Below are 22267 nucleotides of genomic sequence, written 5' to 3' on the forward strand. Positions count from 1 at the left end.
GGGCCACAGAGAAGACGCACTAGAAGCAAAGGACCCAGTCAGCAGCTGACATTCACCACTGACACGAAGAAGACACAAAACAGAAATGGTTACCTTCCTGTCACAGGTTTTAGGGCTACCAGCAGTGTTTTGCTTAAGGAAGCCAGCTGTTGTTGACCAGCGTGTGGGGTTTTTCCGTGAAGGCTCTTCAGAAGAAAAATTATTATCACTAATGGAAGCTGAAAGGCCAATTAAAGCTGGGTCACTGCTTCGTCGGACATGAAGAGGCATATCTATAAATACAAAAAAGCATTATATTTTTTAAAAAGTAACTCGTGTCTGAAAACTACATATTAGGATAAAGGCAGTGAAATCCAAAAATCAGAGTAACACTTAAGGTGACAGTGGGTCACCAGTCTATTATCCCAGTATTTTTAAATATCATAGAGGGGCACCTGGGTGGTGCAGTAGACAGCATTGGACTCAGGTTTGGTTTTGGCTCAGTTGTGATCTCAGGGTTGTGAGATCAAGTCCCACTCCTCTGAGCGACGAGTCTGCTTGAGATTGTCTCTCCCTCTCTCCCTCTGCCCCTCGTGCTCACACACGCACGCTCTCTAATAATACATGTTGTACATATTCTAAAATGTAAATAATGATGTGAGCCATGGAACAAATTCTATCTAACTTTTAACCATACTGGGATTAAAAATACACAATCTAAACTTCCTGGCTCATCTAGTAAGGAATTCTGCTAAATAAGATAATTATTTTGTTCAAAGAAGTACTATCTGAAAACGCAGAGCACAATCACATTTCTTATCTTTAAGAGAATGGAAATCTTGAAAGTAATATGCTAATATGCAGGTAGTATCTGGCATATACTCACATATAGGATTCATGAAAGACAGTATTTCAGCAACCGTATTCACATAAAAGAGGAATCTGTTTGCAACTGTTCTCACATAATCATTAACAAATTCAGGTGAATATTTGTATCAATAGCCCTGAGCATATCTGAACAGATACAATCATTGGTAAAGGAGAGAAGGAACAGAACTATAAAACCAGACCTAAGAACAAAAGCACATGAGTCTGTTAACACTGAAAATCAAAAACCCAAAACTCCACTCATCAACTAAGCAAAATCACTCAAAAACGTAATAAATAGAAGACAAAAAATTTAGATTATGTTAGAGACAGCCTGTTTTTAAAAACTAGAATGTAAGGTATGTATTTCTTTAAAAATCTCTAACAGGGGTGCCTGGGTGGCTCAGTCAGTTAAGCATCAGACTTCTGGTTTTCGCTCAGGTCACGATTTCAGGGTCATGAGACTAACCCCTCGTGGGGCTCTGCTCTGGGCGAGGAGCCTGCTTAAAATTCTCTCTCCCTCATCCCCTCCCCCCAACTCTCTCCCTCTCTAATAAATAAATGAATAAATAGTCTCTAACAAAACAGCTTTCAGGGTGAAATAAATCCATCACTTACTCCATGAAAAACATTTTTTGAACACTGATGCACTAACAGTATGGGCATACAGATCCTAGAGGACGCTCAACTGAAGACAGACTCTACACACTGAAGGTGATATTTAAACCACTGCTATTCCAATAGTCTGAAAGATGTTAAAGCAAATTAGAAATGATCAGAGGAAACAGAAGCATATAAATATAATATTGCTTTTAACATGTGCTTCTCCATCATAAGGATTTGACAGTAAGAGAGCCTGAGAAATACTACCAGAAAAAAAAAATGCTGAACATTTAATATTGTTAGTAGTTATCTTAATTTCCTGGGAGAAACACACCCATGAAAATTACACAGAAGAATCATTGCCAATTTTTAAGTGTAAGCAAAAAACTCACGGGGTGCCTGGTTACGATCTCAGGGTCCTGCGATTGAGCCCCCCCATCTAGGCTCTCTGCTCAGCAGGGAGCCTGCTTCCCCCTCTGTCTCTGCCTGCCTCTCTGCAGACCTGTGATCTCTCTCTCTGTCAAATAAATAAATTAAATCTTAAAAAAAAAAAAAAAAAAAACTCGTGATGGCCCTTACCGCTTATACCTTGCACCCAAAAATAAAACACACCAAGAACTATATAGTCACTCTCAAAACAACTTCACAAAAATATACATCTATGTGTGTTAACACTTCAATGCTCTTGCTATAAAAGACTTCCCCCCAAAATAATAAAATTGTTCCCAGATTGATCAAATCAAAAATGTTAGCAGAAAACCAAAAAAAGGAGGGGGAAGAATAAAACAGTTCTGGCCAATTATAATACTGCTTCTTGGATATGAGTTCTGTTGCTTTCCAATTACTGGGCTGTTAATTATTTAGTGGTTAAGGAACTATGCACACTTCAGTTTCTGTGTATGTGTGTATGCATCTGTGTGTATGTGTGTGTGTGCGTGCACACATGTGTAAGCATGTATGTGTGCATCTGTGTGTAAATCTAAAAGAAGCACTACTCACAAAAGATGGTCTCTAAAAAGTGGTACAGAAGTACTGACCACAATAAAACAATCAGATAAAAGTACTTCAACCCCAAAATAAATCCAGGAACTATAAAATTTCACTGAATTTGCTTAGACAAAAGAAGATGCTTGCTTTTGAAAAATTTTCCCCCGAGAAATAAATTGCATCCAGGATGCATCTTCTGATGGGACATGGTCACTGTGTTAATCTGTTCACCAGAAACAGACAAAAATAATTAGCCTTTTACCTCTTGTATCTGTAACTTGAAACTGCAGATGTTGGGGGGGAGAAGGGATTAGAAAGGGGCTATGGTGCAGCAAAGACTGCAGACCCTGTGGCCGAAGCCTCCTGGCTAGATGTGGGGCCACTGCCCAGGGCAGCGTGTACAGGACCTGAGGTATGACAGATGTCCCAGAAGAGGCGCTATCAGCCGGCCCTTCCTGTCAGTTCTTCACACATTACACTTTCCGTTTTCATTTCATTCTGTTTTCATTTGAGGGATGTCCATTAAAGGAAACACTACAGTCTGGATCTTTCGCTTGTAGTACCTAGTAACCAAGTACCCTGATGCAATTTCAAGGTCCCACATTTACATTTCTGTCCACAGTCACATTTAGGAAGGTGATTTGAGTCCCAGGCTAATGAGAAAAGAACAGAACTCAATTTAAAAAGTAAACAATGTGGTCTTCATAAAAGAATGCCAAATGATATCATGATGATCTTGAAATCAAGGTGTTCTTGCAATTCACTGCACTGGAAGAACTGAATCCTAGTGCACACCAGCAGCATCACTAGGTCCCAACACAAAGTCTCCGGGCCACACAGTGTCGGTCTACATTCATAGTGCGTGTGATTCAGACTCAGCAACACAATGATGGTGTGAGATGGGCATTTGTATTGGTTTATAATTTCTTCTTGGTTTTATGGTTCCATGAAAACTGTAAGACATTTTTATCCAGTTTATACACACACCTAAGTAATCTTGGATCAGAACCACTGATTTAACTTGGAATGATTGGAGTCTTTTTTTGAGTCTCTGCATCACATCACAATAGAGGAACACGTGACTCACCTCACAGATAAGTTAAGCTGAGGCTCAGCGAGATGACAGGAGCTCAGGGACAATTTCCTGGCACCTGGGTCAGTGCTGACTCACTACCCAAATCATGAAATTAGTTCTATTAATTAGCAGGTCATTGGAAAACAAATTCCATTTCTAGCTACTTGAAGACAGAAATGTGAGTCTCATTTTCATAAAAGGAAAAATGTTTGTTGTTTCCTAAGTAGAATTATATACACTGAGAAGTCATACACTGATTTTAACAAATAGCAACATTCGATTTTAGAGAGTTAAAGAAATATTATGTTAGTTATGCATATAGATTGAAACAACAGTCATCCTTTTTTTGAGAAGTGTTAAAGAAAGAAAAACCTCCTGGTTAAGTTTAAGTACAATATATAAGATAATAAAGAACACCCCAAAGGAGACCAGCCTAGACCAGTGCTTGTCAACTTTTGATTTCAGGACTCTTTGACTCTAAAATTTACTGAGGACCCCAAAGAGCTTTTGTTTGTGTGGCTTACAGCTAGGGCTGTTTACCGTATTGGAAGTGGAAATGAAAATAATTTAAATATTTATTCCTTAATTCATTTTTAACTTAACAATAATAAACCCATTTACATGTTAACATAAACAACAGAATTTTAGAAAACTCTATTTTATAAAACAAAGTTTATTTGCTGGGAGAGCAGCACTATTTTCCATTTTGCTTGATAGATGACATCTGGATTCTCATCCCTGCTTCTGATTTCAACGTGCTGCCGCATGACAAGCATACAAAGAAAAAAACCACTCCACAAATATTTAGCTGCAATAGTATTTTAATAATCTTTCCCAAACTGTAGATACTCTTCTTTGATACCACACCAAAACTTGACAGATGAGAGTTTCTCAAAGGTTAGCTTGTAAGATGGAATGTAAACTTCTCATTCTTTATATATTAAAATCTCCTTGTCTGTCTTACACTTTGGATCTTTTACTCATGAAAAAATTCTGGAACATTAGCTACTTGGAATATATTATTGGCTTATAATGCTCTTACAAAGGCTGATCTATTTCTTCATATCAGAAAATCACATATGTGAATATCACTACCCATTTCATGACGAAAGTCATTAAGTGGTGGGAGAATTTATGTTTTCCAAAATCTAATTTTCACTAGAAGGCTTGCGTGTTTTCTTTGGCAATAAATACTGTCCATTATTTGCCATGTAGCAACAGGCTCACTTCATTCATTTTCTGGAAACTCTGCCAGACACCAAAGTCTGAAGAACCACAGTTTTCTGTCCTTTTTCACAAAAAAAACAGAGGAAAAATAACACGTGGTGTTCCACTAAAAAAAGGGCTGGCTCCACTTACAACGCACCCGTCACGTAGAAGTTTTTCTCAAGACAATCTCTGCTCTTCAATACGTACAAATACTTTATGCCTACCTGCCATTTTAATCACACAAAATTTTAAACCGGATACTCAAAGGCCAGTATGTAATAAAAGCAATCATTTCTGCTGCTTTATCAAGGACAACAGATGGAAATGGCTTGTGTTTCAAAGTGTGAGTAAAGTGCTGGGTAACGAATACATTTGGTGCCAATGTCCTCACTGGTGCGCGGGGTCTGCATTTTACCCATCAGTGCCTAAGCACCACTGGTGCAGATGGTCAACCCAGTGAAAAACACAGCACATACTTGGTAATATTCTGAAAACAGTCTTGCCTTAACAGCCTCCTTGAAATGATCTGAGTGGTTCCCAAGGGCCCAGGACATTAAAAAAAACACTGGCCTAGACCAGCAGACAGCCTGGCAGGTCACTGCCCTCCTCCAGGCCTCAGGCTCCTCATCTAGCAAGACCACAGGTGGCACTGATGGGGTCAGAAATTTTTCTGATGCTAAAAAAATGTGTGATTCTACATATGTTTACCTGTATCGGTGACCCCCTACCAAGCACAAGCCTCATCTTAACAGAACTTATAATAATTTATGAAAAACGAATTAGAGAAAATACAAAAGTGTTTCAGAGAAGTATCAAAAGCCATCGTCAGGTGCCTCTAAACAGTTTGTTTGTTTATTTATTTATTTATTTATTTATTTATTTATTTATTTTTTAAACAGTTCAAAGTATTACAAGCAACACGGGGGAAGGAAAATACCTGAGTTGTAGGGAATGGTGGGGAAGCAGCCACAAACGGCATGTGGTCTTTTGACAAGTTGCACCCGACTTTAAAGGAGATCACTATAAATGTCTGGCCTTATCAACAGAAACCATCATAAAATACAACTGCCTGGCTCCTCAGACAGGTTTCCCACCTTTCACAGTCCTGATAAGACATATACTGTAAAAAGAACACAATTCTGTCTTGGCCTCTGAGGAAAATAATACATATAGAGCCTTTTCCCCCATGGTTGGCCCATGGCCTACTTCAGCATTCTAATGCGCTGATGTAATCTGTGTTCTTTATAGTAATTAGAAATAACAGAAGCTTCTTGTTTAAGGTAATTCGGTCATTATTATTACAATTCCTCATCCTCAATTTTAGGAAAATCAATGCATTTAAAAACACGAGAACAAAACTTTCTCCTTAACCTCTGATTTATTTAATATATAGATTTGCTAAGTACATCCTCTGAAATATTAAAAAGAAAATTCAAAGACGAGGATCTTCAATAATTAAGCTGCTGGTTGGAGCGCACGGGGACTGGTATGATGTCGCTGGGTCCAGGACGAGAGTGGAGACTGTTTGATGTGTGCATTCCTTTGAAGAGTGGATAAAACAGCAATAAACCCTCATCACAAGATTTCAAATTCCCTGTGTCACTAATGCACTGTAAATATTGATTTGCCTCTCTAGGTAAGGTGCCTTTTAAATAAGTGGAAAATGGCAAATCTAATAATGAATTAGAGCAAATACTAAAAGGGCAGATATATACATTTTTAACTGTTAAATATCACACCCCTACCCACTCCTAATCAGTTTTCCCATTTGCTTCTCTTCTTTTATTCTTCTAGTGATTTCTAAATTATTTAACCACTCACGGCAATGAATAAACCTTTTCCAAGAAGACGGGCATAAGCCATCAAGGTATTTCATCAAATCTAAAAATACTATGCAGTTACACAAGTTCTATTAGAACTTATGATGCAAACAGCATAATTACTCTTGATGCAAAATGAAGACTATCTCCCAGATCTTCAGGGCAATTACACATTTTCTAAAGACACATCTCACAGGGAAGAGAACCAAGTTATTAACACATGCCACGAGGATAAAAACCTGTCATCAATATTGCAAAGCTGACCTTCCAATATATGTTGCCTTTTTTATAAAGGTGCTTCTCAGTGTTTCACTGACTGAGGTGAAATCCCTGGAAGAAATGTGTGGAAGGCAAGGCACAAAATAAGCTCTAAAAACAGTGAATAACTCACAAGGATATAAAATGAGCTTTATCACCCTGCTATTAACTATCTTTTTATATATTCAAGCAATAAATAAAGACTACCATAGCTGGAAGGTGCCCTAGAAAATAAATTGAAACATCACATTCACAGATGAGTGCACGGAGGCCCAGCGAGGTAGTTTAAGGGTTGGGTCAAAGGTCATCCTGCTCCTGGGTGACCCAGCTATACCTCCAGTACTTGTTAATTGACTCCCTCTTCTCTGCAATTTGGCTATGACCATGCTGTTCTCCCGGGAGAACTGAGGCGCATCAAATCCTCAATATGCTTACACTTCACTAGAGATAACAGGTGATTCTGGAGGGAGGTTGAGTTTAAAGCACATTTCTATAGATAACAGCGTGTTTTCAATGGTCCCACTGAATCTTAGACACTTACAAGAAGGGAAAAGTGTGTCAATGTCATATGAATGTTTCCAAAGAAAAACCAAAAATTTTTCCGAGGCACACTGAATTCGTAACATCAGAATTCTCACTTGGAAACTGATAATACAACCACTGTGATCAAACACCCTCCAAATACTCATAGGAGCACAAATGGAGAAATCGGAGTCAGGAAGGTGGGTTGTATCAACGTTCGTATCGGTGTGATACAATACTACAGTTCTTCAAAATCCTACCACTGAGGGAAAGACACAAAGAATCTCTGTATTACTTCTCACAACTGCATGTGATTCTGCAATTAGCCATATTAAATGATACAAACATACATACACAATACATACATATATATATACGCAAACAAGCCAGCCAGCCAGCCGGCCCTCCCAAGAGTTAAACAGAAAATCCCAGGAGGCGGCCTCGGTGTCAAGGCCTACAGCAATCAGGACTTAAGAATCTTTCTAACACTATTTCCGAGAATACTGTTCTCGGCCCAGGGCTCAGCCACCACACACACCCAGCACGCCCTGTCGGCCACCCCACATGGACGGCTCCTCCAACACGCGCCACTGTGCGATACCTCTGTCCTTCACCAATGTCACTAACAGACTGCCCAGCATCTGCCCTCCCTCCCAACCACGTCCCCACTGCTCAGTGTCCTAACTCCTCAAATCCATCACATCCAGCGTCAGCGGCCCAGCAGCAAAACAGTTAGCTGATTCAGAAAGGGGTCAGTGAGGAAAATCTAAAGGACGGACTGTTTACAAATATATGGCAGAACTAAGGAAGAGCAGCAAGGGGGTCAAGTAATTGTGAGGCTTTTAGCTCCCCAAGGCAAGGGGAGATGTGGCTTTCACTCCAAGGACGCCGCTCCCCGCAAACCACAGCTAGGCGGGGAAGGAGCCCAGGCGAGAGGCCTGTCCCCTCTCTTCCTGCACTCCGTCAGTGCCCTGAAGGTGCAACCCCACCTGAACCCCTGAGGCACGAGCCAGAGAGCCTGGAGCCTGACCCATGTAGCAGGAGCGGCTGGCCCAGTCAGCCAGAAAGGGCGCAAACAGTGCAACAAAGCTCTGTAGCCCGGGATGCTAGTGGAATTTCTCTGCCCTCCCTCTCCCACTGCACTCTGTCTCCACCTCTAATGCCGTCCGCCAGCTACTTAACCAGAGGACAAGTGTGCACCCCATTCACTGTAACTGTCCTTCCTCCATTCCCCCAACACACACGCGCGTGCTCACACACACACACACACACACACAAAACCCCCAAGGCAGGAACTACAATTTTTTAAAGTTGGTTCAAATACATCAGTCAGGAACAAAAAACTTCCCAATGGCTAAAGATGCAACCCAGCTGTTCCTTAGCTGTTGTCTTTGAGAATAGGAGAGAGGACAGTGAGGGTGTTTAAGAAACGGGTCGGAGGTAAAAAGCCTTTCACGTTTACCTTTCTGCATCCTGAAGGAGAGGGTAGGGCCTAGCCAGCAGTAAATAACCAGCAGCTTATAAAAATACGCACTATCTACTGAGTCCTGTATATAAAGACTTAGTGTCCCCAGACCCTTTGCTAAGGCAGCTCCAGCTCAGGGAAAATGGTCAGTTGATGCCAGAATCCTGAGCACCTGCCAGGAGCCCATCAGGGAATGTTCAGGCCAGCCCAAAGAGCAGAGAAAAAGCAAAGCTTCACAGGGTGATCTTTTCCCTTTTATCTAATTTTGGTGTCCCTTTCTCGTTTTGCTCTGGCAGGTGTAATGTCTGGCTACTTCAATCAACAAACATGTGTGAGCCTCTACCAGACACTACTCTTCTAGAGATTCTGAAAAATAATGACTATGGAGCCAAGGGGTTTTTGAGAGTCATTTATTGTGGAAAAATCACTCCAAGTGAATCCCACTCTGAACATTCAAAAGGGAACAAATACTCCAGCAGACCACCACCTGCCCCATGATAAAAAGACGCTAGTAAGAGGACGAAAGTCAAGGTAAGAAGGGTGATCTATACAACAAGGTGCCTGGATGAAAATAACCACAGGGGGTAGGAAACTATGTGAACAGCGGGCACCAAAGACTTTCTTTGGGAGAACAGTGTGGCTTCCTTCCATTTGGGGCTTCTTTTTGCACTTTCAGAAAAATACCTCAATGAGCAACGAGGAGACTGGAGTCGAGAACATGAGAATGAGCTAGAAAGAAACAATGAGAGAAAGAAAAAGACAGCAGGAGTGTGCACCCAGAAGCACGCATGGGGGGCAAGAGCTAGCTGAGCTGCCTTCCTTCAAGCATGAACAAGATATTTAGAGATGACTTTTTAAAAAAGAAAAGAAAAAGGGGGAGGGGGACTTCTAGGTTATTGTTACAGATAATGTTCTCCCTCGCAGTAGTGTGCAGAGGAGTGTCTGTGCCCTCTATTGTCATACATCCAACAGCCCCAACTAGAGGCTGAGTTCCAGGAGGGACCTTGACAAGCAATCTTGGAGAAAGAAGAGCCGGCTGTTTCATCTCTCCCTTTTCCTTTAACGCACTATTATTAGCTTCCTCCCCACCAGTCCAGTAATACAGCTTTTGACAGAGAGCACCAGAAACCCCCTCCTATTTATCACCGCCTCCCCAGGGGTCTCACGGTGTGCAGCCCGGAGTTGGCCTCTGCCATGCGCCAGAGAAGGCAAATTATCCAGCCCTTTAGAGCATGCTCCCGGGGCTGCAGGAACAGAGCTCTACCAAAACACCTAAGAGGGGAATCTTTCCTAAGAACAACAGCAAAGACTTCAGAAGAGAAGCCACAGCTCCATTGTCCCTGTTATCCTTTTAGATTCTCTTTGTGTCTCCTCTCTTAGAAAGCCTCTGACCAATTCTTCAGGAGTGAGGTGTTTCTTTTATGGCCTTCCGGTTCCTACCCTCGCACTTGCCACACTGTTTCATCAGAAGTTTTAGGATCTGCTTCCCCATTAGCACAGAGCTCCCAGAGAACACTATTGCATTCTTCACTGTCACAACCCTAAAACAGACATTTGTGCAATCAACCAAGACATGAAGGAAGAGGACATCAAAGATGAAGTTTTTGGTTTGTCAGTGTGCGGTTTTGTTTTGGAGTGGCGATGCTGATGTCTGGCCAGTGGGATGAAGAGGAAAAAAGAAGACATGGACTCAGAGAAAACTGCAGAGGCAAAGGCCAGACACCTAAATTCTAGAGAATTAAAAGGACTGGAAAAAAATCAGCATGGCTAAAGTGTAAAGTTAAAGATGTGACACAGGAAAGATAAAGCAAAACAGGGAGACCTGGATGAACCAACACAGGGACCTCATTAATTTTAGAGCTTCCACCCCTATTTCCCAGCCCAGCAAAAGGCACTTAGGAAATGTCTGTTAAACTGTTACTGTATCTCTACCCTTTTCACTTTGATTGTCTTAAATATTGTAAGGGCAATCTTTTTAGTAAAGAAAAACAAGTACCGGATGGCCAGAGAAGACCAAAAAAAAAAAGTTTTTTGCTCAAAAAGTTCAAAGAATTGCTGCTTCACATATCGGTAAAGAACACTGCAGCTAGAAATCCCACTGATATTTTAGGGTTTTCTTCTGGGTTTTTGTTTGTTTGTTTGTTTGTTTACTATCAACTTTGCACCACCATCTTTTGTGTAGTGTTTATTCCCCTATGAGTATGTGAGTACAAGCAAATCTAAATTAACTTCTCACACACAATTTTATATGTATATCTGTATCAAATCCCTTGTATCCCTTTTGCTTTACCAATCTAGGTCAACAATCATGTAATTAAATTTTGAAATTATCAACTTCATCTGACAAGTAATTTATCTTTCAAAAATGGATGTTGATTATTGATTGCGTTGAAGATTGTCTCTAAATGCCCTTCTCCTTGGGCATTTGTCTTCTATTATTTTATTAAGGATTTAAGTTTCTCAAGAACTGTCAAGTTAACTTTTGATAAGCATTTTTCTCCCATTCCTTTATTGTTCTAACCTTTATCCCACAATACTATACAAAAGTGTCATATTCCCCCCCTCACCGGGGACTGGAGATTAACTTATTTCATTAGTCTGTTTTCTGTGACTTAAGGATGTAAACTTGACTCTCCCCTACTTTACCACATTTTTATACCTACTTTGCTAGCTCATTAGCCATCACCAACTACCTCAAAAAGGCAATCCTCTTCTTAATTCTCAGGCATTAAACCTCCACTGGGGTCTCTATGCTTAATTTTCGTCATAAACAGAGTTTTCAACTTGAACTTGAATCTTCACGGTACTAAAAGACATTATATAAGCATGTACCAGAAGTCATTCATTCAAGACAAGGATCTCTTGAGCCCCTCCTCATATATGCTAGGCATTCTTCTAGCTGCTGGCATCAAATAACCCCTCAACGATGTGAGATTTTGTGGTAAAAGAAGAGCAATGGGTAAGTAAGTACAGAGGAGTCAAAAGGCAATCAGCATTATGAAGACAAATGAAACAGAGCACAGGATTAGGGACTGCTGTATGTTGAAGAAATGCTATTTGATACTGGGGAGTATGACAGAAACACTTCAAAACTATTCAAATAGCTCATTATCCACTTTTCTATCTTATGAGTTCCAGTTTCAGATTAATTTCTTACCATACAGCCTCATACATACTGGTTATTAATAAAGCCATTTGGAACCAACTGGTTGCTCCAAGGCAGCAATAAGACTTCATGGCTGTGGAACATATGGCTACATGTCTGTTTATATTACCTTCAAAGTGCAGAGATCTTTCGTAGCTAATCTAATCCATTCAAGGAAAGAGTAATGTAAAAGTAAATACATCCTGATCATTTATAATAAACCAATTAAGTCTGTAACCACTAACATATATTGAGCATTTACTAGGGGTCATGCATGTGCTAAGAACCTTAATATATTAATTGATCATACCTCAGAACAAGCTACAAAATAGGTTCTATTATTATTTCCATTTTTTTGGTAGGGAAACTGGTGTTGCACGGGCAAGATATCCTGGCTAAAGTTTACCTACTTAAGTTGTTATTTATTTATTTATTTATTTATTTGCGAGAAAAAGAGAGAGCATGCACACAAGCGGGGGGAAGAGGCAGAGGAAGAGGGAGAAGCAGATTCCCCACTGGGCAGGGAGCCGGACGTGGGACTTGATCCCAGGTCCCTGAAATCAAAACCAGAGCTGAGGGCAAACGCCCAACCAACTGAGACCCCCAGGGCCCCTGAAGTTAACCTGTTAATAAGGGGTAACGACAAAATCCAAGCCTCAATAATCAGGCCACAGAGATCATGCTCCCCTCCAGAAAGGATGAAATCCTTAAAGACCAAGAACTTAAAGACAGGGGCTCTGATGTATTTGCAATTTTTTCACCAACATCCACCATCATGGTCATCTCACCAAGGGCCAGTAGTAAATGTCTATTAGCTGAATTCACTCACAAGGAACCTCAGAGCTGGGAGGAGAGTCACTGGTGAGCAGCCAGTGACTCATCAGATGCTGGGATCTCTGCAATCATTCTCCACAGGTAAAAAGAAAGGTCATGAGAAGGAGACAAGTTCCCTTTCACTAAGACTGGCAAACAACTGAGGCTTTTAACATCATCACAACTTATTTTATTTTTAGGAGATTTATGGGAAGGAGTTGGGCAGTAGCACACTGAAGGAGGGTATATCATGGAGAGAGAGAGAGAGAGAGAGAGAAATTAAATGCTTCATATTCCATTTCTATGTAGGGAACAACTATCTGGATTAAACGGAAATGCTCTGCAGTAAGGGTTCAATCTATATCTTCACACAATGTGCCACTACACTCTTGGGAGTGAAAGAGGCTGTATGTTCACCAAAAACAGTCTTTTCTAATATTTAGTCAATTCAGGATAACACTATGTAGCATATGCTAAGCACTCATTAAGAACTAACTCTCTTTCTCCACCAATACCCCTCCTATATCTGACCTTAACCAAAGGTCCAAAATCCAGGTCAGTACTAAAAGATCGCCCCATCCTCATCTCACATTATGTGCACACCCTCTGAATTTTTAAATCTCCATTGTTCATTAAAATAATCTGAGAACATAAACAATGAATTCTGTTACGCTGAAAAGAAATTAATTTAAAAAAAAAAAAGGGAAAAAAATAATCTGAGAATAAGGCTGGTTCCCAGGCCCCCATGCAGAAATACTGAAAATTAAGTCTAGGATAAAGCCTCTCTGGGCAATTCAAATATGCAGCCAAAACAGGAATCGCTGCTCTAGCTAGACTGGAGAGTACTGCCTAACAATCCTAAGAGATTTGTTAAAAATACAGATTCTGATTCAGTAGATGCAAGGGTGGGGCCTGAGATTTTGCATTCCGTCAAGTTCCTAGATGATGCTCTGAAGTAGCGACATCCCTATCTCTCACATCATGACCTAAGCTGAAGGCAGTAGCCAAACCATCTGAGTCACCCAGGTGTCCCTATTCTACTTCTTTGTAACTTTAACTTCTTTCTAACTTCAGTGTTATATAGAGAGAATACTTTTTTAACTTATCAGACACAGGGCAAATGACCTGCATTCTGTAAGATCTCATTGGATGTTTAATGTAGTATTTTAATGTTTATATTTGCACATTTTAGGAATCGTAATATATGTCCACAAGTCCCCAAAGTAAATAAATATTTACATAAGAATTTTTTATTGAAGTGCTATATTTGGATCTAACCCACTGTGGCAATTCAAATCCTACTACAAATGTGTCCACAAAACAGAAAATTCCAGTAATAATCAAGGGGGAAAATCCTCTATTATTTTAAGAAAACCAAACAACTGCTTGGCTGCTTTTTAATTGAGGAGATAAAGCACTTTAACATAAATAAAACATTTCTAATAGTTATTCCACTTTTACAAATATAACGCCAAGAACTTTACCCATAACTCTGACAGCCTGACAACCAAGCAAACAAAATTCAACCCAATAGTAGTTTCCTAGGCAACGAGCACAGATACAGGCCAGTGGGAAAAAATGAAAACAAGAAAAAGCAGTGCAGCATTTCCAGTAGGCTTGAGAAATACATTTTAATTGTCAAAATGTCACAGAGACAACAATATTGAAAATCATTTCATTGAAAGTGATTCAAAGCAGAATGCCATTTTCATTACAGCAAACGAGGTGTGGGAAAATAGAAAAATTAGATTCCCTTCCTTTGCTCTGAATTAAGTAGGGATGGTAATCAATCTTGTTTGATTTTACAAAATTTATCTGCATTAGCACAGATTTCTAATATGTCTCCTTAGTTTTCTCTGCAAATGTGACCCTACACTGATTCAACATACAAAAGAAGGGTCACCCGGAGGGGGGGGTAGCAGGAGAAAGTGTGTCCCTGGGCCACCACTGTTGCAAAGCTCATATATGCTTAGGTTTTAATTCAAACAGGAAATATTTCAAAACACATTAAAAGAGCACTGGGCTCCCCACAGTCTCACGTGGCTTTGGTTTCCTCATCTAGAACAAGAAGGACATGGATTTGATCTTAAAAACCTCGTCAGCTCTAACAGCTTTTGATTCTCAGAAATAAAATACTGAAAGAAAGACTATACTGCCTAGAAACATTGCCTATAAAATAAATACTCTATCCTAGGCCATTTTAAGACTCTTTCTTTAGAGGACCTAAACCCTGACAGTTAACCTTTAGAAAATAATATTGGAAATGTCCTACTTCATGGCTACCACAATGTCTGAGTTTTACATCACCTTTGGTAACCATGATGACATTTGTTCTTATATCTATGTCAGGAACATATACTAGAATTAACAGAAATGTGTTGGGTGCCCTTAATCTATACTTTCATACAACGTGTTACTATAATCTTGTGAAATAGTCTGTATTTTCTCCAAAACTGTCTTGTCAAATGCTTTAGTCAATTTAGGAACTTGGGTTGAATTGATCAAGTAATTCAGGCAAAACTACCAATTTAGTAGCTTCAGTAGCAAACATCAGTGAAGTGTTTTTCTGATAATTCACATCTCAACAATCGGTAAATAAAAGGTATAAACAGCAAAATGGGACTTCCAAGAAAGAATACGTTCATCATTTTTTTTTCTCTATCTTGTGTCTCCAACAAGCAAGATTAATCTATTATCATTCATTCCCCATTCACCCACCCCTGAGCTCCAGCAGATCCATGCTAATATCTTCATGAATCAGGGGCCCCCACTGGAGTGGTCTTGGATATCTACATGCACTTACATGTTTCCTCTTTTTTATATACACTTGTTCTCATATAAAAGCTATTATAATGCAAGCATGCAAGTTTTAACAGAATAAGGTGATAATTCAAAGGCAAAGTAAATGCCCAGAAATAGTAGCACATATGATGGTAAGTTCATTCTTGTGAAATTAGTTTCGATTCACTTACATTTTTCTTTTTTGCTCTTTATCTTCCTCTCTAGATTCTCTGCCTGTTAAACTATTCAGAACAGTGGACATCAACATGCTTCCACAGGAATGAGCGCTTTCTTGCATGACATGTAATCAGCTCAAAGAAATTTAAGCAGTATGGCCAATCAGAGAAAAATAAGAAGAGCCAATCGTAAAGAATCTCATGGGTAGACGGACTAACATTGTGTACGTCTGCCAGGAGTCTGACAGAGCTCGTGTTGGTCAGGAGAGTCAGTAAAGAAGGAAACATTAAAAGATTTTTCTTATTTCCCTTTACACATTACCTGCCAGGAAGCAAATGCGAAGTTTTGTGGACCAAAAATCTCTGTGATAAATGGAACAGACACTGGTGCACGTACATAAATTTCCTTTACCTTTGTCTTCGTTTTTCAACTTCAACTTATTTTCCTTTTGCATAATCCCTTATTTTTATTAACTACTGTTGTTATTTTAGAGATCAACATAAACCCTTATCTACTAGATAACAGAGTATGTATGTTACTGGGTCTATACAGTATCGACTACATATTTATACAAAAAGAAGTGAGCTTTAAAATACCAAAATTGACAGGGTATACACAGGTGACTTATTCTAACACGTTTAGAACTTAAGACTGCTCGGTGTATGTTGAAAAAATTAACTAACTGGAATTTATTTATTCTAAGCAAGTCTTCCAACATGTATCATGCATTCTGTAACAGGCTTGGGACTGAACACTGGTCTTCCTTATCAAGGAGTAAAAAAAATAAAGAGAGACGTCAAATCTTTCAAACCTTTGAAACCTCCAATGTCAAAAAATCTCACATACTTGAGAGAAACTTACAGGTAAAAATTATCATGACCTAAGTGGAAGATCTTTACAAGGGATTAAATGATGATTTGACAAACCATACTCTTTTTGTACTTGCACTTCTAAAAGGAAAAAACAGAAATTCCTTTTAAAAAGAAATAGTATTCAGTATCTTTATGAATTAATCATAGGACTCATTAAGAACATACTGCCTATCAGAGGCTAGCTCGATCTCAAAAACACATTTACTGAGTTAAAATACCAAAAACACACATTAAATATTTTTATATGACAGCTAAGTCACTGGAAAAGACTGAACAGAAAAAGAATGCCTCCTTTACTTCTCATCAGATTAAAATCTGAGATGCTGATGTGCACCACTGGGACCACAGGACGCTGAGCACATTGTCAACTCTGCTACTGGGAGTCCTGCAAAGGATGACCATCAGAAAGGCTTAGGAAGCTAGGAAGTCACAGATCATGTTTCTCTTTACCTTTTCACACATATACAAGCATAGATGTGATGTGAAAATAAATGCCAAGAATGACATGAAAATAAAAAGCCAAAAGGGAGGGCGTGGTTATATACATTTTTAATACAATCTTGGTCAGAATCTGAATATGCTCTCTGACCCCCTTTACCCAATCTAGTCAGTGTCTAAATGCAGGTACTCTAGAGATCTATCTACCTTTTAACTTCTCTCTCCTTCCTCCACGGATCTATCCCACAATTGCTCCAAGCGTCTCTCAATCAGAATTGTCTCCAGTAACTACTTATCATACTTACTTTATTCCACAGTTTCTAATCAACTCAAAAAATGTGCTTGATACAAAGGATTTCTAGAGATGGCTCACAACATCTCACGAGAAAAGATTACATTTTAAATTTCTGAGAGTTGCTTATTAAAGTCATTATTAAAAATTATAGAAACTTATAATCAAATAAATTATATTAAAAACAAAGACTCTCCACTTCCCAATTATTTTACATTTTATCATTACCTATGCTCATGATGCACCACTGCCTCTTATCTGGTAGAAATCCCCTGTAACGGTGTGCCACCATGCCTCTCTTAAGGACTCTATTCAGGAACATAACTAACTTGAAATTGGCCACAATAAGAGCATTTACATGGACAAATGCTACAAAGTCACGTCTTTTTTGCTTTTCACAGATTCAGCTGTAAAACGTTTACCAGCACAGCAGTCGTGGAACCAGACAAATTCCCTATGCTCCTGGACTTAGGAAGATTACAAGGCACTCCAGGTCCATACAGCAAATCTATGGAATCGGGGCAGACCTATCAGAGAAACTGGGACTTCAGCAGAGTCCTGAAGTATAAGATGGGGTTAGCGGGGTGTGCAACAAGGACAGAGAAGAAGCTTTACCACACAAGGAGAAAATAGGGTGCTTGGAGCTAAGGAGGCCTGGACCCAAACAAGAAACTCATCAAAGGGTGCTAGTTACAGGATACAAAGAGAGGCAGTTGAAAAGAAAGACACAAAACAGTTCTCACAAACCTTAATGAAACACCCTAATAGTTTTAACTTTGTTAAAAAATACTGAGAAGCTTCTGAAAGTTTTTAAAGCACTGGGGCAAAAGAAGAGAGGTAGCTTCTTAAGCAAATGGACTGGACAGAAGGGCTGCTGTGAGAGTTCGGATAGGAGACAGGTCTGGTAGCTCCAGTCCCTCCTGACAATACAGCACAATTAGAAAAATTAAAAAATTAAAAAAAAAAAAAAACACTTTTTAAGCATGCAGAACTGTAGTGGTTTATTTATTTATCATCTAAATGCATTCTCAACTCCATTAATATAAACATTATTAAACACATAAAAGAAGGGATAATTTTTAAAATATGAGATAATAAATTGAAAGTGTATGTTAAGATAGAATATTCTGTTTCCACAGTTCCATGATTACATGTCCCACTTCAGACACCACCCATGAGGGCACCCTTGGAAGATAAAATGTAGAATATAAGATCACTAGGATGTGGTGAAGACTTTGGGAGTGGGAGCCATATGCCACTCTTAGGGACGAGAAAGCTTATGCTAAGACACACCGGACTAGGAAAAACCTCTCCAAAACTCAGGAATCCAGACTATGACCAATTTCCCTAACACGGTGCCTTCCAAAGACATAATAGTTTGGAACAATTTTCTGGCCACTCAGTTTCACCAGGGACAAATATCTCATTAACTGATATACCATTTCTTCTTCATTATTGGGGGAGGGGAGGACCAAAGCAAGCAAACAGAATCTTAAAACACTGGCTACCAGTCATTGTCAAAATGTCTGGATTCCTTTGCAGTGCTCCTCCCAACATCCGCACAGTGGTAGAAGTGCGTTCTGCCATCCTCCTGAAGGCCAAGCAGAACGGCCCATCAGTGCTTCTGACACCTGACACCTGCCAAGTATGAGCTCATCAAATGCACGGTCCTTAGTGCCCATGGGAACATTAGTCTTACAGTTACTAAAACGTTCATCAGAATCCAAATACAGGCAAATTGGAACTGGCATGGAGAACACATTTGATTGATCAGTGCCCTTAAAAAGATTCATCTCTCTCTAGTTATGGAATGAGTAAGTCACAGGGATAAAAGTTACAGCCCACGGAATATAATCAGTGGTGTTGTGACAGTGTTGTGTTGTGATAGCAACTACCCTCGTGGTGGCCACAGCCTAAGGTATGTACTTCTCTGAAATCACGACATTGGACACCTGAAACCAATGTAACGCTATATGCCAAGGAGACTTCAATTTAAAAAAGAAAAGCAACATATGCAAAAACTGAAAACCTCAAGGAGGGGTAATCAGAGGAAGATGGCCGAAAGGCACACACATCCAGTTACAAGACAAACAAGTACTGGGGACGTGATATACATCAGGACTACTGCTTACCACTGTGGAATATACAGGAAAGTTTGTGGGAGAGTAAATTCTAATAGTTCTCATCACAAGCACAACATTTTTCTTTTTCCCTTTTCTTTCTTTACTTTGTATTATACCCATATGAGAAAATGGATGTTAGCCGAACCTGTTGTAATCATTCTGTAACATATGTAAATCAAACCATCACCCTGTATGCCTTTCAACTTAAACAGTGACATATGTCACTTATTTCTCAATAAATCTGGGAAAAAGAAATTTTTAAAAAATGGAACTCTCAAATAATCATGAATAGATTCACTACACTCTCTGCCATGACTTTGAAAATTGAAATTTGACCATGATGCGCTTGATTTTAACTTACTATTAAGCTTAGCAAAATAAAAACAATGTACCCACACAATGACTTCTGAATATGCTTTCCTAGTAACAGGACAAAACTGCTTAAAGAAATGACTGATTCCAGGTATGAGGCAGAAAATGTATAAGATGAGCATGGAATACACTAGCATTGCAAAAAGCAAGAATGCTCTTATCAAAAGCATTCAGGAGTCAAACTAGACAGGTGTCACGACTACAAATATGGCAATTTGAGCGCAAGTAAGAATAATAATGTAATAGGTTGAAACAATATGTCAATGTTTTTAAGTTCTTAATGACACAATTTTTAAAGGTGGGGAAAGGAAAGAGAAACCAAGAGGATGTTAGCCTGGAAAACCAACTCGCTATTCTGAAAATTGGTAAAGAAAGAAATGGAATTAAGCATATGGTCTGTCTTTTCCTGTGCGAAAGATACCACAGGGTAATAAACTAGATGTCAAGGAAAAATTTCTCTTTATAGAAATATTCTAGCCAATAAGTGAAAGACAATTAACATGTTGCAAATATAGAAACAAATAATGTGTCCATGCAGTAATCACCAATGCTGCTAATACTGCAAAATGAGAAACAACCAGACTACTCATCTCCTGATGGAACCACATGCCACCACCTAGAGATACCACTGTTGAAAAATCAAAACCAGAATCAAACCAAGACTCTGTATCTCATACTGGGGACACAGAATCATGGCTGACACCACAGGGATGGATGCAGCAAAGTTCAGAGAGAGAAAAACCACAGGGAAAAAAAATCCAATTTCAATGAATAAATCATAATGTATGCTTGTGTGTCAAATGCAATGTGTGAATTTTCTTTGGATCCTGATTTAAACTAGCCTAATATGAAACCATATGTATAAAACAGTGATTTTAATACCATTACGTAGCATTAAGGAAATACTGTCTTTTCTGAAACAGTATGGGATTACATTATAAAGTTTTTATCTTTTAGAAATACATACTGAAGCATTTTCAGAAGAAATTATCTGAGGTATGGAATTTACTTTGAAATAATCCCACCTGGTGTAGTAAACATGAAGCAAGATTGGTCATAAATTGATAACTGATAGACTTGAGAGGTGGGTATGGCATTTCAGTACACTGCTCTCTTCAGTTTTGCATATGTTTCAAGTTTTCTTTAATAAAAACTTAAAAGATAAATGATCTCGCCAAATAGAAAATTATAAAGACAAGGGTGAAATATGCAATGTAACAATACTGAATAACAGTCTTTTTTCCTGATTAGGGTTAAATTTAAAAAAAAAAAAGGAAAGCTGTCTAAAGTTGCATATTCATCACAATTTCTATAATATTTACTGTGCTACAGTTGAATCAATCTCTTTAGAACAGACTGTGCCGACTTTACAGAACATTCATTCAGAAGTGGCTCAATTTCACTGAAAAGATTTCCTAATTCAAGCCTCCTAAATGCTGTTTTTCAAAAATTAAATGACTTTTAAGAAGCAACAAGAAATTACTTCAATTAATTTAACAACATAATTAGTGGTTCTAGATGTGGCCTATACCCCCATGTAAATTAGATGTGTCTTGACTATGAAAAGGCAAGCAACAAATACTACTATAATCTAATTTCTTTCAATTTTCAGAAAGATGAAGCACATTTGATCATAATCAAGTTACAGAGACAAACTAACTGTATTTTCCCACATATACTTAGTACATCTTTTCAAGGAACACTGGAGTGACACAAAGTAACGGTGAAGAACTGAGAAAAGTATTCTTACGTTATTTTGATGTTTTTAAACTCTATTATTAGAAGGTACTCGCAAAGACAGTATTACCAATAAGATTAGTGGCTGAGTAGGCAAAAAACTAGGAAATACAACATTTCATTTATTTAAAAGCATAACATTTTCATCATATAGAAAAAAATTGTCTGATTAGTTTTATAAACAATACCTTCATCTCAGATAGTATCCCTTTGGTATCACAATTATACTCTTTAATAGAAATACTTCCTTGAAGTTAAAAAAAAAAAAAAGCCTTTATCAAAACTCAGGCTTCAGTCAATAAAAAGGGGTCATACTTGTGAATATATAAAGGCAAAGAATCACTGCAACACACACACACACACACCCTTTTTCCAGACACTTCAGGACACTGCTGTAATGGCAGTTGTGACTCTTGCAAAAGAAAACAGACCACACACATCAAGATTTTGCATCACCAATGATGGCAAAGCATCATTTACTGCAGATGAGTAAAGCGGAATCAAGATCTACAAAAACCAAGTTCTGGAGAATACAGTTGTGCCCTAGTAGTTACTTAAAGGGTTAAGATCAAAATCGTTGTTTTATTTTTACTTTTTTCTCTAAGTATATACCCTGTCTTTAAAGTTAGTAAGGGAAAGTAACCACAACTATAAAATTATCTACAGCTAAATCAAACTTCTCTCCTGAAGCAATTAAGCCTTACACTACAAGCTGAACCAAAATGCGGCCAC

The 22267-nt window shown here is 38.8% G+C and overlaps 1 protein-coding gene across 11 annotated transcripts in view; it reads right to left on the reverse strand.

The window, feature by feature from the left end:
• The window catches only part of LOC111155563 (par-3 family cell polarity regulator), a 687032-nt gene that overhangs the window by 389917 nt on the left and 274848 nt on the right, over window positions 1–22267 (reverse strand). For all 11 annotated transcript variants that reach the window (XM_022515794.1, XM_022515792.1, XM_022515789.1 and 8 more), the window contains exon 4: window positions 94–272. In XM_022515794.1, the coding sequence (XP_022371502.1) occupies window positions 94–272 (179 nt within the window). The remainder of the gene's footprint in view (window positions 1–93; window positions 273–22267) is intronic.

Source organism: Enhydra lutris, unplaced genomic scaffold, assembly GCF_002288905.1.
Source record: "Enhydra lutris kenyoni isolate GAN:26980312 unplaced genomic scaffold, ASM228890v2 scaffoldscaffold42, whole genome shotgun sequence".
NCBI lineage: Eukaryota > Metazoa > Chordata > Mammalia > Carnivora > Mustelidae > Enhydra > Enhydra lutris.